Source organism: Bicyclus anynana, chromosome 8 (genome assembly GCF_947172395.1).
Source record: "Bicyclus anynana chromosome 8, ilBicAnyn1.1, whole genome shotgun sequence".
NCBI classification, from domain to species: domain Eukaryota; kingdom Metazoa; phylum Arthropoda; class Insecta; order Lepidoptera; family Nymphalidae; genus Bicyclus; species Bicyclus anynana.
In genome coordinates, this window is record NC_069090.1 from 3782245 (window position 1) to 3794783 (window position 12539).

At 37.4% G+C, this 12539-nt stretch overlaps 2 protein-coding genes across 3 annotated transcripts in view; one reads left to right on the forward strand and one right to left on the reverse strand.

The window, feature by feature from the left end:
- The window catches only part of LOC112052035 (anoctamin-4), a 44044-nt gene that overhangs the window by 21771 nt on the left and 9734 nt on the right, over window positions 1-12539 (reverse strand). Inside the window, exon 1 of one of the 2 annotated variants that reach the window (XM_052882955.1) lies at window positions 511-608. The exons of the other annotated variant lie outside the window; for it this stretch is intronic. Within the exon in view, the coding sequence (XP_052738915.1) occupies window positions 511-513 (3 nt within the window). The 5' untranslated portion in view covers window positions 514-608. Of the gene's footprint in view, window positions 1-510; window positions 609-12539 lie in introns of those variants that run through there. 2 annotated transcript variants of the gene reach the window in all.
- LOC128198305 (uncharacterized) lies at window positions 914-6067 on the forward strand. Its single transcript, XM_052882849.1, has 3 exons — window positions 914-1477; window positions 1721-1879; window positions 2168-6067. Exons 1-3 carry the CDS (start codon window positions 914-916, stop codon window positions 6065-6067), a joined length of 4623 nt encoding a protein of 1540 aa, XP_052738809.1.

Below are 12539 nucleotides of genomic sequence, written 5' to 3' on the forward strand. Positions count from 1 at the left end.
AGCAAGCAAGCAGAAAATAAGCTATTACTTGTGGCGTAACTATAGGATAGCAGGACTGGGCTGGCAATTCCTGGCTTAGAATTGGCTGGAACTCGAAAATCTGCCGAGACAGTCAACGGTAGATTTTCATATTTTCCGACAAGAACAAGGAAGGTTCTTTTGGAGATGGAAACGCGAAAATGTTCCCGTACAAACAAAAACTTAATACCTGTTTCCGTCACGCCCACAGAACATCTTAATATATAAATGCGAAAGGTCATTCATCAAGATATATGATAACCGCTTGACGTATAAAGTTTAAATATGGCAGTGAGGTAGTTCGTAGGTAGTAGACGTCGGACGGATTTTGCGAGAGGGTCGGAATAAGGAGGTCTAAGGGCGGACGAAGTCGCGGGCGCCCGCTATAATAGAGATCATACTGTGGTAGAGGAAACATTTCGAGTAGAACTTGTGACCTTGGGTATAGGTTTAAAACTTTAAAGGATTCTTTTGGAATGCATTAATGCTCACCATCCTCTGACCGACATTTTCTCCACACTGTACATTTATGATCACACTACAATACAATTGTTAATTCAATACAGCGCGTGAACGCACTTACGATATTGTTTGTACCTACATTATACTGAAGTTAGTTGGCATTAAACGTCTAAACAAGCGACACGTATTTTATTCAAGAGAACCGTACCAGCAAAAGTGAACCGTAATACCGTAACATATGGTCGAAATCGAGCCGGATCGCGCCGACTAGCAAAAAGTGAAAGGAACGAAGCGCGATCGCTGGTTGAAGTAAACAAGTGCATCGAGTGACGAACGTTTTTTACGCATACTATATACAATTTACGATTTATAACTTTGCATTTACGCATTTTGGAAGTTATTATATACTTATATTGTGACAAGTGAATTCAAGATGCCTCCTACGCAAGATCAAACGCACCTTTTAGCTGTATTGGAAGATACTGCCACATTATTTCGTAAAACCCAAGTGAATTTAAAAAAATGTCCCAAGTCTCGACTAACCAAAGGTTACATTGAAGCGCGCATACAAATACTTGAAGATTATTGGACGACGTTTAAGAGCGCGCATCACGACTTAGCTAAAATTACTCCAAAGGAACAAAAGGGATCCTTGCCGTATTTTTTAAATGAAGAATTCTTTATTTATGAAGACCTTTACAACATTCTGCAGGGTGACTTAAGGGACATGTTATCAACATTAAATGAAATCGAGAATGAATCAAGGGCGTCAAATATGTCAACGTCGACGGGCAATATAGGTGGCGGCAAGCAAAATGTACATCTACCGAAAATCTCATTACCGGTCTTCGGGGGCAATTATGAAGAATTCCCGTCTTATAAGGATTTGTTTTTGTCGTTGGTGCATCATAACGACTCCCTCAGTGATGTGCAAAAACTTCACTATTTAAAAACAACCGTCACTGGGGAAGCTGCAATGCTACTAAAAAACATCCAGGTGACTCAATCAAATTATCCAATTGCATGGGAGTCATTGCAAAGCCGATATGGCAATAGACGCCTTATCGTTAACGCTCTATTAAAAAGGCTTTTTGCGCAAAGAAAACCCAATACAAACATACAGTCCGCTCAGAATATAAAATATTTACTTGATACAACCAATGAAGTAGTAAAAGGATTAAATAATCAAAATATAACAACCGACTCCTGGGATCCAGTAATCATATTTCTGGTTGTTCAGAAATTGGACCCGGAGACGCACAAGCAGTGGGAAGACTTCGCGCACAAAGATAATATAGACGAGTTACCTACATGGAAAGATTTGGAAAAATTTTTACAAAATAAATTTAGAACATTGGAATTAGTAGCGCCAACAACAAGCAAGGTCACAAAAGAAAAGGTATTTACCATAACTAGTACCTGTAAACCAAGAACATGCGTACGATGTAAGAACGACCACACATTAAGCCATTGTCCGGAATTTGCAAAGCTTACACCGGTGGACAGAGGTAATTACGTAAAGGACAACAAAATATGTTTTAATTGCCTTTCCCCTGGGCACAGTGCTCTTGGGTGTAGGGTTCCCCAAAGTTGCAGGCGGTGCCATAAGCGGCATCATACCCTCATCCATCAGCCAAAATCACCAGTTATAACGGAGTCCTCACAAACGACAATAACTGATACCCAGGTGCAAGTGAACACTAAGGTAACTGATAACAGAGAGCACGCAAGTACTGCTTTGCTAGCTACAGCGACAGTTAAAATCATGGACGACAATGGCCATTATACAATCGTAAGAGCACTCGTAGATACAGGTTCTCAAGCAAGTTTTGTGAGTGAACGAGCCATCCAATTGCTGAAATTAAAAAGAACAAAAGTTAATGGAACTATAACAGGTATTGGCTCAACACACACAAATGTGAAACAAAGTACACAAGTAAACGTCTTATCCACACATGATGAAGGATTTAAAATTAACATTAAGACGTATATAATACCCACTCATCTCATCACAAGGTTGCCAACTAAGACAATAACGAACAACACCTGGCCGCACATACAAGGTCTCGTCCTGGCAGACCCAAGTTTTACACAACCGGGACGAGTAGACATGTTGCTAGGTGTCGATGTGTGTGCCCAAATTATGAAGAGTGAAATAATCAAGGGTCCCCCAGGTACTCCATGCGCTCAAAATACCAGTCTGGGTTGGATTCTATTTGGGACAGTACACGACAAGATACAAGAAGATGAGATTATAAGCATGCACCTGAATCTGGATCTGGATGATATGCTAAAGAACATGTGGGAACAAGAAAGAAATGAAACAAGATTACCCACGCCTGAAGAAAGAAAATGTGAAGAAATATATAACACTACAACCACCAGAACAGAAGAAGGAAGATATATCGTAAAACTGCCAACAAAAACAGAAAAACTAAAATGTGTCGAAGGAAACACAAGAGATATAGCTCTGAAAAGATTATATCAATTAGAAAAACGCTTAGAGAAAGATGAGAAATTGAAGAAAGAATACATAGAAATAATGGAAGAATACAAAACTTTGAATCATATGGAAGAGGTACCAAAGGAAGAAATGAAAGTTCCTGCTGTGTACCTACCTCACCACGCTGTTATTAAATATGAAAAAGAAACGAGCAAAGTGAGGCCAGTATTCAACGCATCGCAAAAGGGATCTAACAAAGTGTCTCTAAATGACGAATTACTTGTAGGCCCTCAACTACAAGATGACATGAGGAGCTTAATATTGAGATGGCGTATGAAAAGAGTATGTTTTGTGGCTGATATACAAAAAATGTACCGCCAGATTCTGGTAACCAAAGAAGACAGCAATCTACAAAGAATTCTATGGCGTAGTAACCAAGACGAACCTGTAAAAGATTATAGACTAGGAAGAGTCACGTTTGGAACAGCTTCGGCACCATATCTAGCCGTCCGCACGCTACATCAGGTTGCCACAGATGAAGGCTATGAACATACCGATGCAGCACAAGTTATAAAACAAGACTTTTACATGGATGACTTAATGTCTGGGAAGGATAACTTACAAGAAGCCATCAAAATTGCAAAGGATATAGATTCCATATTGCGAAGAGGAGGATTTATTATACAAAAATGGTGTTCGAATAATGCAGAATTCCTGAAACAATTTGAGCTAAGCCAAAGAAGCACTAAAGTAAATCTAGAAATACACATAGATGGTAGTATAAGAGCTTTAGGATTGAATTGGAATATTGGAACGGACAAATTCCAATACAACCTGAACTTACCTGCGTTAACTGATCGCATAACGAAAAGAACAATCCTGTCTGATATTCAAAGGTTGTTTGATCCGCTGGGCTGGTTAGCACCGTCAATATTACCGGCGAAGCTGCTTATTCAAAAATTGTGGTTGCAAGGTATGGCCTGGGATGAGAATGTTACTGAAGAAATAGCTCAGGAATGGATGGATTTAAGAAACAGTTTTCTCAACTTACCAGGTATAGAAATAGACAGATGGCTTCAAACATCTGAATCCTTAATGAAAAATGTCTCAGTTCATGGTTTTTGTGATGCATCCAATCGAGCCTATGGTGCAGTAGCCTACATGAGAGTAATCACCGTAGAAGGAAAAGTAACAATTACAATCATAGCAGCTAAATCAAGAGTAGCATCAACAAAAGCTAAATCCTTACCTCGTCTTGAACTGAATGGTGCTGTCCTGCTTGCTGGTCTTTTAAAGCAAATAAAAGAAGCCATGAAAATACCAACCTCTCAGATATATGCATGGACAGATTCCACTATAGTACTGTCCTGGCTTTTTGGAGATCCTGCAAGATGGAACATTTATGTAAGAAATCGAGTAGTTGAGATTCTAGAAGACATTGGGAATCACAATTGGTATCACGTACAATCTCAAGACAACCCTGCTGATTTAGCCTCAAGAGGTATGCCCTTGACAAGCCTGAAAGAAAATAAACTGTGGTGGAATGGCCCTGAATGGTTACATAAAAAAGAGATCGAATACAGTAGGCCAAAGAACATAAGTACAAACCTGGAAAGGAAAGAAGTTATAGAAGTCAACTCGAAAATTGAAAATGGAAAAGCAAGTTTAATAAGCAAAATTGAAAATTGTGATGATTTGACAGAGCTACTAAAGGTTATTACATACAGTAAAAGGTTTTTAAAGGGAAAGAAATTACAGGATAAGGATACAGTAATTACTACAAGCGAATTAAATGATGCTTTAAAAACATGCATTAAGCTAACACAGCAACAAAGCTTTAAGGAAGATATTCACAATATTAAAACTAAAGGAGAAGTACAAGCTAAAAGCAGTTTAAAAAGTTTAAATCCTTACCTTGACGGTGATGATGTCCTCAGGGTGGGCGGTAGACTGCGGCACGCTTCTGTGAATGAAGATACGAGAAATCCTGTAATATTAAGTCATGATACTTACCTAGCCAAGCTCCTTGTCGATGATGCACATTTGAAAACGCTGCATGGTGGACCACAACAGATGTTGGGATACTTACGGCTGAAGTACTGGATCCTGAAATCAAAAAATTTAGTCAAATTAAAATTTAGAAAATGTTTGATATGTGCTAAGCAAAAGGCTGCAGTGAAGTCACAGCTTATGGGAGACTTACCTCGTGAAAGAGTAACTCCAACCAGACCATTTTTGAACAGTTCGACGGATTTCGCTGGCCCCTATCAAGTCCTCTCTTCTAAAGGCAGAGGAATGAGAACGACGAAAGCGTACGTCTGCATCTTCGTATGTATGTCTACCAAGGCCATTCATCTTGAACTCGTAGGTGATATGACATCAGAGTCATTTATAGGAGCAATGAAAAGATTTACGGCACGTCGCGGAAAATGCGCTCATATGTGGAGTGACCAGGGCCGGACGTTTATTGGAGCTAATAAGGAACTTGCAGCAGCTTGGGCAGAAGCAAAGTTGGAATTTGATGGTCAGATAGCAGAATCTCTTGCCCTCGATGGCACTCAATGGCACTTTATACCAGCATACAGCCCTCACATGGGAGGATTATGGGAGGCTGGTGTTAAATCCATGAAATACCACCTGAAAAGGATAATGCAATCCAACTTAACCTATGAAGAAATGTCCACCCTGCTCTGCCAAATTGAAGCATGTCTGAACTCGCGGCCTCTGTGCCCAATAGAGGACGATGATGACGCACCTCTTCTCACGCCAGCTCACTTCTTAGTTGGTGAGTCACTTAATACCATCCCAAGTCCTAATCTGGAAAATATTTCGATGACTTATCTATCGAGATGGCAGCGCCTACAAAAATTATTGCAAGACTTTTGGCACCGATGGCAATCTGAATATCTTAATAGACTTCAACAACGTCATAAATGGTGTAAAAGGACAAGAGAGTTAGATATCGGTCAGATCGTCACTATCAAGAGTGACAACCTGCCACCAGGCAAATGGATGCTAGGTCGCATAACTGGGAAGCACCCCGGTAATGATGGAGTCACTCGAGTATACAGCGTCAAAAGTGGTGACAATATCACTAAACGTTCTTCCAATAAATTATGTCTTTTGCCCATATATATTGATTAATATACTTAATTGATATAATGTATTTAATTTAAATGTAATATTTATTTAATTTCTGCTAAAAATCAAATTATTGCAAGTAACTGATTTTGAAGTAATTTTTTAATGTTATTTAAGTGATAATAATTCAAGTATAAATATTTAATTACAAGAAGTTATGTATTAAGAGTAAGCCTAATTATGGATGAGATATAATATTTATGTAGTTACCAGCGTTTGAGTCTGAAGTTTACTTACAATTTAAATGTATTTTTTTCGTGATGGCATGTATAAATCTAATGATGTTTAACTGCGGGTATAATGATTAAGTTTATGTATTTAGTAAAAGCCCTTTACAGTCCTTTTGGCGGGCGGCATGTTAATTCAATACAGCGCGTGAACGCACTTACGATATTGTTTGTACCTACATTATACTGAAGTTAGTTGGCATTAAACGTCTAAACAAGCGACACGTATTTTATTCAAGAGAACCGTACCAGCAAAAGTGAACCGTAATACCGTAACAACAATAATCTTACAAAATCACTAACTAGTTTATATAACTTTGAACAAACAGCTTTACTACAACTCTGTTTAATTTATGTAATATGTAAGTTTAAGGTTCATGAAAGACATTTAATATTACATCAACTTTAACTACTTGATATTGCATCAAATAAAAGATTGCAACGATTTTCTTATCAACACAGCAATTCTCAAGAACTGCTTATTATAGACATTATTTCCCGTAAGTCTTTGAGTTAAAGCTCATTATGCTCTTTGATGGATTACTTATTCATAAACTGATTACCCAGAGCATGAATTATGCGGGTTTTTTTTAAAGAAAAATGCTTTTTAATAAATTATGGTTCACAGTTAACATTCTTAAACCGAAGAAGATACCTTGATTCCCACAACTGGAAAATATTTGAGTCATGAACATGGTTGTTTTCCAGTGTCTGTATGTATTTCATCATCATCATATTAACAGATGGTTGTTCACTGCAGGACATAATATGCCTTTTGAAGGGACTTCCAAACATCGCGATACTGAGCCACCCGCATCCAGCGAATCCCTGCGACTCGATTGATGTCGTCAGGCCACCTGGTGGGGGTCGACCAACACTGCGCTTGCTAGTGCGGGCTCGCCATTCCAGCACTTTGGGACCCCAACGTTCATCGGCTCTTCGAACTATATGCCCCGCCCCGCCCATTGCCACTTCAGCTTCGCAACTCGTTGAGCTATGTCGGTGACTTTGGTTCTTCTGCGGATCTCCTCATTTCTGATTCGATCACGCAGAGATACTCCTAACATAGCTCGTTCCATCGCCCGCTGTGTGACTTTGAGCCTATACGTAGTTTATAAATATGATAAAATCCGCTATGTTGTGTGTATGTACCCATGACAGAAGCTACGCTTACTTTGGGGTTACATAGTAATGTGTTAAGTATATTTATTTATTTATGATACGGAGCTACATCGGCTATATATTGGAGCGAGGCTTTGTAATTTTTAAACAAAAACGTAAAACCAGACAAGTGTGAATCGTCCCACCTACGGTTCCGGACGTTACTAGGTGCGTTGAAAACTGAAACTAAGGAAGCATCAGCAAAGCAAAAATATGCTTATAAATTATCATCAGTCTGTGATGATACTAAGATAAGGTTTTTTGGTAAACAGGTTTTGTTGTGCTTGCTGACCAAACCGTTTTCCTGGAATAGCATAACTACAAGTATAACTGTAAATAAGTTGTATGTTTGTTTGTTTTATATTTTTTAATTTTTTCCTGCATACAGGCATTTACAGGGACAAAAAAAAAGGTGTAAACACGCTTATTTGCTGTATTTTATCTATATAGATACGAGACATAGATATTTTTTTTATAAATATTTAAAAAACGAAAACCGCTTGACATGCAAAGTTCAAATTTGGCAGGGAGGTAATTGAATAGTTACTAGGCATCCGCTAAGAACGGATTTTGCGAGATGGTCGGATTAAGGAGGTTTAAGGGCGGACAAGACGCGAGCATTTGTTAGTAAATACATAATCCTAACTTATGGCTGAAAACAATAAATTAAATCCGTTTATTTATTTTAAGTTACACAAAAAGTAAAAGTTGCACTACTAATGTACCTAATCCACTACTTATGTGGTACCTAATCCTTTATGGATTCCGATTTTCTTTTTCAAGTGCGGTACCCTAAAAAATATTTTACACGCTAATTAAAATGAAGGTTAGCCTTACACGAGATACGGTAAAATCGCAACCAAACCGATCGGAAGCATGTCTAGTTACAGTTTAACGGCGTGTTGGTCACGCGAGGTTGCATTAACTTCGATTGTAGGACAGCTATAAATTATTATAGTATAAGGACTAATGGAGACTGATGAACGCTGTAAAAAGTATTTTGTTATTTTTTTTTAAAGACTATTTGTCGTATCTTTTAAATATGACCAACATTTCCATTCCCATCCAACTAGTCGGGAAAGACTGTATTAGGAGTGGGTACGACAATAGACCAACGGGGCGGGATTCGAACCACCTCAGTGATGAGTCCAACCGCTCTTACCATTGAGCTATTGAGGCTTATAATCTATAGTTATTAGTTGTTTTTTTAATCAATACCAAGTTGAGTAGGCTAGGCCTACCGTTGAGTAGGCTAGGCCTACCGGTGAGCAGTCAACTCGTTAGGAGAACAAAACAAAATGTCGATAAATGGCGGCGGAGTTGTTCCTGTTCCATCTCTTTCGACACGATGTGACGCAATGAAAGAGCGGTATTCCCGGTTGTTCCGCTATTGGTTGAAATGCCCTACATGCGACCGACTACTTATCTTATGAATAGAAATATCTTGGAAAGTCCTCAAAATAATATAACTGTATTTAAATTAAATAAGAATATAATCATATTTATAGAAAATTTCTAATATTAATGCAGATGAAGTTTGTGCGGTTGTTTAGAATTGGATCTACAGAATCTTAATCAAAAGTCACTGATGATATCCGCTGGGCGATGGATAATAGACAACTCACAGTCTTAGTTCTGCTAGATTTTAGTAATGCTTTTAACACTGTTGACTATGACATTTTGTTGGGTTTATTATGCTCTCTTAACATATCTCCATCGGTGGTTGACTGGTTTCGGAGTTACCTCAATGGCCGTAAACAGCGTATTCGCGTTCACGATTCTTTCTCATCTTGGTGTGATGTTTCGGCCGGGGTACCTCAGGGTGGCGTGTTATCTCCTTTACTCTTTTCCATATTCATTAATTCTATCACTCAATGTTTCACTTCTCTCTACCATATGTATGCAGATGATGTGCAAATATATCGCTCGTCAACTCTTGAGAACCTTGGCTCTGCTGTGTCTGCTATTAATAAAGATCTAAATGCAATTTCAGTATGGAGCAAACAGTTTGGGCTTAAGGTTAACCCTATTAAATCAAAAACAATTATTATTGGCAGTCCTAGTCTAATCTCAAGAGTTGTTTGGGGCGACGTACCACCTATTATTTACAACGGTGTCATGATACCGTATTGTGATTCGGTTAAAAACCTTGGAGTTGTTATGGACAAGGAATTATCGTGGTGCATGCATATCAAGGAGTTGAGTAGGAGGACGTTTGCGACGTTGAGTTCGTTACGACGCCTACGTTCTCTTCTTCCAATTCCTACCAAAGTTATGTTAGCAAATTCTCTCCTACTCTCTGTTCTCGATTATGCGGACGCAAGCTATCCCAGTTTGACTGAGGACTATCTTAATAAACTTGAGCGACTTCAAAATGTTGCAATTCGGTTTATATTTAGCCTTCGCAAATATGACCATATATCTGAATTTCGTCAGAAACTCAAGTGGCTTCCTATTCGCCGTCGCCGGGATCTGCATGTACTTTCTCTTCTGTACTGTGTGCTCTTTAATCCAAAATATCCTCCTTATCTTAAGGAGAAATTCACATTTCTGGGAGTGCAATCAGAGCTAAGAACATGTCGTGCTCTTACTCTGTGTATGCCTTTCCATAGGAGTAAATTTTATAAGTGTTCATTTGTTGTTCGTGCTGTTAAGCTATGGAATGCACTCCCAGTCGACATTCGGAAATCCAAATCCCTTGATATGTTTAAAAAATCCGTTAAGACATATTATCTTAGTCACTAGTTACATATTTTATTTTATTAGAATATTTATCATACGACATAATGATATATTTATATATTAGTTTATTTTATGATATTTATAATTATTATATAATTTGTGTATTATGGTTTATGTATTAGTGTTTAGTTATTTGTATGTATGTATATGTACAATATTATTACGTACACACCACCTACAGTTGTCCTAATAAGTTCCTAAGCCTAAGGTTGCCTGGAAGAGATCGCTACTAAGCGATAAGGCCGCCTTTTGTATTCTACTTTTTCTTGTGTTTCTGTTTTGCTTGTTTTCTTTTATTTTTGTGGTGTACAAATAAAGTGTATTAAATAAATAAATAAAATAAATAAAATCTTTTACCAATAATAACTTGCGTTATTTGTGAGTGTCATAGACTATATTTTATGCCAGTTTTCCTACGGGAACGGGAACTACGCGGGTGAAACAGCAGGGCTTCTATACTAGTTTATAGTTCTTTTAATTTATTCATACATATACAATATCTATTGGTTACCCTAGTTTTAGCATCCGTGCTAAATGTTCTAAGCATGTGCATATTATCAGAGTAATTACAGTTTTAAGTTAATGAGGTTAAGCGATCAACGGCTAGACAGCAAGGTTCACATAATCGATTCAATGCCTTGATGCTTTTCAGACACATAAGTCGAATATTATACCTACAAACATAGACGTAATAAAAATTCCAGACGTCTCCTGAACTAAAAAGTGAAGCACCCCAATTCTGGGGTTGGATATTTTTAAACGCCGGCACGCACACAGATGCATATTATGAAGACCGCCATTAATTCCCTATATCATGACAATACATTTTAAACTTACACATTATGTTGCTTCTGTTGTTTGACAGCAAGATACCGTCTGCCTATTTTAATAGTCTATGCTTAAAATGGAGTAAGTATAAGAAAAGTACTGAACGGATTTTTGTATAGTTTTCACCAAGAGGTGGAGTGATTCATGAGAAAGGTATAAGGATATAACTTGTCAATGTTATCGCTTTCTCTTTCGTTGCGTTGAGATGAAAGAGATGAGACATCAACTCCGAAGCCATTGCTTGACATTTTGTGTATTTATCTTCATGAGATAATATGTCTTTGGTCGCATTCTAGGCATACAGATTCACAAAAAAAGTCCGTGATGGTATATTATATAATAAATGTATATTGTATATCTATATTTTAAGGATAGCTCACTATACCCATTCTAATTTTTGAAAAGAAAATAGCATATTGAAAATTTACACCAATTTTCTTGCAGACAAAGTCGGAGGTGTAGGTAGGTAGGTATGTACTCTAGTCCGCTAGTGTATAGATTAACTTCTGGCTAGTTTATCAAGACATAACATAGGCACGAGGAAAAACATATGGCTAGTATATTTTATTGTTTTCCGAAGAAATGAATAAAACTATCCGATTGTTCTTCTAACAGTGAACAGGCGATTGTAAAACACTTTTTGTATACAATTACTTCAGCTTTATATATATGGTATTCGTATTGTACGTTTCTTGATGATATTCAAATGGTTGAAATAATTGCTCTACATCTACAACATTACGTAATAAATATAATGAATAATAAAAAATAGTATATTGTTTTTATTCACATATTATCATAAAATCTCAATTAGGAATTGAAATTATTACATTGTCAGAGACAAATGGACATCTGTAGGTCAATTGCGAAATTTTGACATGCGATATTCCAATCATATCGTCCAAATCCAATCGTGAAATATGTCATTGATATTTTTCGTTTCGCGAAAACTAGTCGCAATGGACGTGAAATATATTATTTTCGAGCAATTTGCTATAAATATTGATATTTTAGATGAAAATAGTCGGAAATCAACAATTTTCACCCTATTATTTGATAGGATGACTACGTATTGTAGCTTAATTTCATTGTTGTAAAATAACCTAATTATCGATGGAGACGTCACTACACTATCGATAAATATTGAAGTATGATTGATACTAAAAATTGGTTTCGCGAAAGCATTTTGTAACTATGGGCCGCAACAAAATAAACTTCAAACTGACCTACGATTGATACACAGGGGTGTGATTCCACTATTTTATACTCGTCGATACGCTTAAAGAAAGTTTTATTGGAATTTGAACTTTATTTCTGTGGGATGCCAGAAATAAAATGTCACTAACAAGTAGTTGCTATGGAAGTGAGTATAACTTTACAGAATGCAGGGGCAGAGGCGGATTTAAAGGACATAACACAATTATTCAATGAATGCCTATCGACTATAATAATTCCCACCAAGAATTTTACTTCCGTGATAGCCCAGTGGATATGACCTCTGCCTCCGATTCTGCCTC